Genomic DNA, 5111 nt, shown 5'->3' with positions numbered 1-5111 from the left:
CTTACCTACCTATTACACCTCACCTCTCTATTATACCTATTACACCTCAAATAACCTATTCTCGCCCTAAATTCAATTTATAACGCTATTTAATACTCTCACTATATTAACTCCTCTCTCTATACTCTATCTACCTCCTTCGGACCCATATATACTTATGTACCAATTTCACCGTCTCCCCGTCATGCCGTGACCCTAAATACCGTACGAGCTCGCTCTTATTGCCGATTAACACCCCGAGCCCTTCTAACCTCCGAGCCCACGCCTCCTTTATCACCTCACTTCCCTCGCCGTATACTATCACTGCTAGCCCCGATAATAATAAGCCTCGATACGTATAATCCTCCTGCCTACCGGTATACGCGAATCGACTGCAAATGGACTGCGGCATGCCACACCAGTAATAAGCACTAAATCTAGCAAATTGAATCTGCCGGCGTACGCGTATCCACCAGCTTTTCGGTGATTTATTGCCGTACTAGGTCTAAGCCCGGCACTGGTATAAATCATGCTGGTCTTCAAGCCCACGCTGAGTACAAAACTAGCATCGTCCTATCCATATCTGGGCCTGTTGTAATAAAAATTCGACCCCGGTGGCAATATCTTGATGTCTTGCCTGATCTACCTCTTGGACTACCTGTCTCTCACGGTCTAGCCGCTGGAACTAGTCAATTGCATGCGGGGGGATCAATAGACGGGTCACGCGCGTTGGTAATGAATGGGTCAGCTCCCGTGGCGTCGAATTATTAATTGGCAATGAATTGGCAATTGGTGCTTGCAATGAATGGGTAATTGGTGCTTGCAATGAATGGGTAATTGGTGCTTGCAATGAATTGGCCAGCTGCCGTGGCGTCAAATTAGCTATTTCTATTAACAATGAATCGGTTAGTTTCCTTAGCATTGAAATTATACCATGGGTGGTCTCTTACCTGGTGGCTCAATGCTGCGGCGATAAATCGGACTTATCGATCCGACCTGGGACCGAAATCCGACGGATTCACTCTCACTTCGCTGGGAATTCGCCTCCGAATCGCTATTTAATCGGTTCACTTCCGGTGGCCCCTGGCTATATTGAATATCCTCTATGGGTTGCTCCGTACGGCCGTCGGCTGGCTGGTTCAAAACATGGGATAAAACTATGGGATCGGACGTCTGAAATGATGTATTGCAAAGTGGGCCATTTCTCTTATTTCCTGGCTCACTTCCTAGCTGACGTGCTGGCTCACTTGCTAGCTGACGTGCCGGCTCACTTGCTAGCTGACGTGCTAGCTCACTTCCTAGCTCACTTACTATCTCTTTATTTGCCTGCCAATGCTCGTCACACCTATCGCAGCGCTGCTCTGTATCATTAGATTCTCCACAATATTGACGTTGATAGCTATCTAAATACTCGTCAAGTATGATGCGTCGGTAGCAGTCTAGAGATATATATCGGTCTAGCCGGCATTGCTCCGCGTGAGCTTTCACGGGGTCTTCATGAATTGGGTCCCATTTCGGCTGTAAAAACCCGTGGGGTTGAACAATAATAGCCTCACTGCGAAGCCCGTCTCGGCCAGCACGGCCGCTCTCTTGCGCGTAGTCCAATAAGCTGCGTGGCAACCCAATGTGAATAATACTGCGAATATTGGGTATATCGACACCTATACTATGTGTAGTAGTAGCGGCCACTACCCCCGTGGTATCGGCCTGGAAACGGGCTAGTACGCCACTGCGATCGATCGTCTTACTGTGATATGCCTCACATTCGACTAACTGGGCTAGTTTGTCAATAGCCTTAGTGGTGGGCCCGTAAATGACCACTCGGCCGGCCTAAGCACGCGCGCGCGTAATACGATCTCTAATAAATCGTACTATATTGGGGTCCGCTACCTAATGGTAGCTATTGGCGTATTGGTTCGGCACCGTGGGCTGCCATAGCCGGTACGCGACATTCATGCGATGGGTGCGTGACCGAAATAAATAGACCTTCTCTCGCGACGTACGTAGACGTTGAAATAGCTGGTTTTCGGCCGTCGGTGGCAGCGTGGTAGTTAAATATATTATCTGAGCCTAAGCCACGAGTAATCGACCTAATTAAGCTATGGCGGGCCTGAAATTGGTCTGATCGTTCAATACGACGTGGCATTCATCGATCACAATGCGATCTAGCCGATGGCATAGCCGCTGGCGGTTCAAAAATGTCATGAAATCCTCCGTAATAGCTGACTCCGGCGTCACTAGCACAATAGATGCCTGGTCTACCGGCCGACGGCTCTCCCACGCCACGCATGAAATGCCGAGCTGCCGGCATCGATGCATTATATCACCCCGTAATGCAATTAATAGCACTACTACCACCGTGACCCCACGGGGGCTGATCCACGCGGGAAGCATGAAAAGTAAGCTTTTTCCACCCCCGGTTGGCATGACGGCCACCACCGGGCTCTAGCCTTGCTAAATAGCTTCTAATGCCGGTGCTTGCACCCCTCGGAGGCGTAGCTCGCTATTACCTATCATACGCTGCATCTTAGGCTCTATCGCTGCCTGCGTCAATTGCCACCGACGCTCCGTCCGACCTATTTCAGCTTCCTTCTACCATGGTGAAAACTAGGCCAGTCCTAATGCACTCTCGGCACCCCCGTCATCCGTGGACACAAAGCCTAAAAAGCGATGCCAGTCGGTGCTACTAAGCCGAAATATCTCACGCCGGTGGGCCGTCGTACCGGGCTGCTTAGTGATGCCACGACCGTAGATCATGCCGGCAACGTGCGATGAATAGGCCGCCTGGAGGTCAGCAATGTGACCCATCCATTGCTCAGCATTCATGCCCTCTTCGTCATCCTCTTGTGAAGCCTCGGCTCGCACGTCCTGCTGCGTATTATTGGGAAATACGCTAGATGGCCGCATGAAGCGACGGCTAATGCCAATAGCAATATCCCGGTAAGCGTTCAAATGAATAGCTTGACCATTAAGCCCAATAGTGGTTTCTCGCTTTAGCACTTCACGGAGTCTATCGGATGACCAATCTCGGCCAGTGCCAGGATCCGGACCCTAGAGGTAAGCCTGGCGCATTTTACTAAGTCCAAAATTAGTAAAAATTCAAAAGTAATTCAAAAGTAATTGATGAAATTGATGAAATTGATGAAATTGATGAAATTGAAAAATTGAAAAATTGATGAAATTAAAGAAATTGAAAAAACTCACCTTTTGATCTCCTCCACGCCATCTGATCTCCGCACCTTCGCTACGTACGCCTCCAATCGCCGTGTAAATGGCAATACTAGCCATAAATAATGGACCACAAGCTCTCCTACCTCACGGGGTAAATAGCGATGAATCACCTTAGTATCATTGGATGCGTAAAACCCCTTATGGTATTGTGAGACGAATGTAACGAGCCCGTCCTCAATAAATACGTTGCGACGGCCCCCGCTATCAGTATTGCAATACCGGATACTTAATAGCTCGGGTGCGCGAGCCGGCTAGCCACCACTCACGTGAATAGCAATAGCAAGCTTCTCACGGAAATACGCTACCCGTTAGAGGTATACGTCAATTGCTGCCATATATAGACGACCGGCACTACTCTCGATAAATCGCTGCCGTACGGGGCCATGCTGCCGGACCTGACTAATCAACTATTGCTCGCCGACCACGGGCCATAGGGTACGGGTGTCTTTTAAGAAATTCTACCCTTAGGCTGTCTCCGTGGGATCGTCGTAAATTGCCTGCCATAGAATAGCTGGAACTAACCCATTTTCTATAAATAATAGCTTATTGTGGAGAATTTGGCGTGCTAAGCTAGTGAGCCCGTGGATGAACCCACGGAAGTCACCTATTGTGAAATTGAATTGCTGGTAAAGTAGCTGGTCCTAGTTCATCCAACCGACGTGGCCCGTCGTGGTGCTATTATAATGGATCTTTAACCTATAAGTCCGTAGATCTAATAACCATTAAATTGGGCTATTTGTTCCACGGACCATGAATTGGCTTACTATCTTAGCCACCCACTCTCTAAATGATCGCTAGGTCTGCCGTTAAGCCTAGGTAAATTCAATAAATTGAGATGACTGGCTAGCCGTGGGTGGCTAAACTGGGCCAGTTTCAAAATTGTAAAATGGATCCTCTGATGTCTGAAATTCAGGTGAATCTAGCGGACTCTCGGTATCCCAATCACCTACCATTTGATGCTCCGCTAGCTGATATAGCATTGCCTCCGCCGTAGAATCCAATTTCAAAGCCTTGTGGACTACCATAAAGCGAGCGATCTTGATCAGCTTTGATAAAATAGGTGGATAGCTCTCAGCCGTACGCCAGCCTGCCTCTCCACGGCCGAGCACTGCCGTGGCACAAATTAGCGCGCTCTTATAGTCCTCGACCTTAATTCGATGGTTCAATAGCTCAATGCAAAAATTGAGACACGCTGAATCAATAGGTGCGAGGTAAAACGGGGATTCGGTGCTATTTTGCTGATTCGCTAGTGATTCGCTAGCAATTCGCTGCGTGGGCTGATTCTCGGTGCCACTCTCTAAATGCTCACTCTCTGAATGCTCGCTATTATCGTCTGAACTAGCTGAACTAGCTGTGGCTGAACTAGCCGTGGCTGACCTAGGTGATACGCCCGGCTGGGCTAGTTTCTAAAGCGAGTTCCACGTAGCGCGCTGGCGCCTAGTAAATTTGTAATTTGGACTAGCCCATTTATGCGTAGCCTGCGTACGAGTGAAAAACATCAAAATTTGCTGCCACAGGATGGTGTGTCTCTCAATGTTATCGGCATCCATGTAAGCTTGCAGCGGCTGGTGCGGTAGTCGGTCGCGCTCCGTACGTACGGCTTCGGTGCGAATTGTATGGCTAGTTTTAGTACAAATCAACTGGCTAATTCTCGCGACGGCAGCCATTGCATCCCATATAGCACTTGCCGCTATTTCAGTCGGATCGGATGAATCGCCGTCGGGTGCGTGGACGCAGTCAATAAGGTGCTGCGGGTCGATTCCACGGAGATAGACAGCCCACTGCGTGCGACGTAGCCATGGATTCGCGTCATCGCGCTCGCTAGCTTCTATAACGTGAGGTAATTCACTTTCCTCCGTAAAAGCTAGTTCAATTTCATCAATAAGCCGGTCGCCGACCTC

The 5111-nt window shown here is 49.0% G+C and overlaps 1 protein-coding gene across 1 annotated transcript; it reads right to left on the bottom strand.

The window, feature by feature from the left end:
• Positions 1-2586: 2586 nt before the first annotated feature.
• PENARI_c183G09445 (uncharacterized protein) lies at positions 2587-5036 on the bottom strand (the record flags this gene model as incomplete). Its single annotated transcript, XM_022638099.1, has 3 exons — positions 2587-3030; positions 4161-4318; positions 4697-5036. Coding segments are annotated over 3 exons (942 nt in total), but the record flags the coding sequence as incomplete, so codon positions are not given.
• Positions 5037-5111: the final 75 nt, after the last annotated feature.

This window comes from Penicillium arizonense (assembly GCF_001773325.1).
Source record: "Penicillium arizonense strain CBS 141311 chromosome Unknown PENARI_contig183, whole genome shotgun sequence".
NCBI classification, from domain to species: Eukaryota; Fungi; Ascomycota; class Eurotiomycetes; order Eurotiales; family Aspergillaceae; genus Penicillium; species Penicillium arizonense.
The sequence above is the reverse complement of the archived record's forward strand: the minus strand, read 5'-3'. Positions and strand labels throughout refer to the sequence as shown.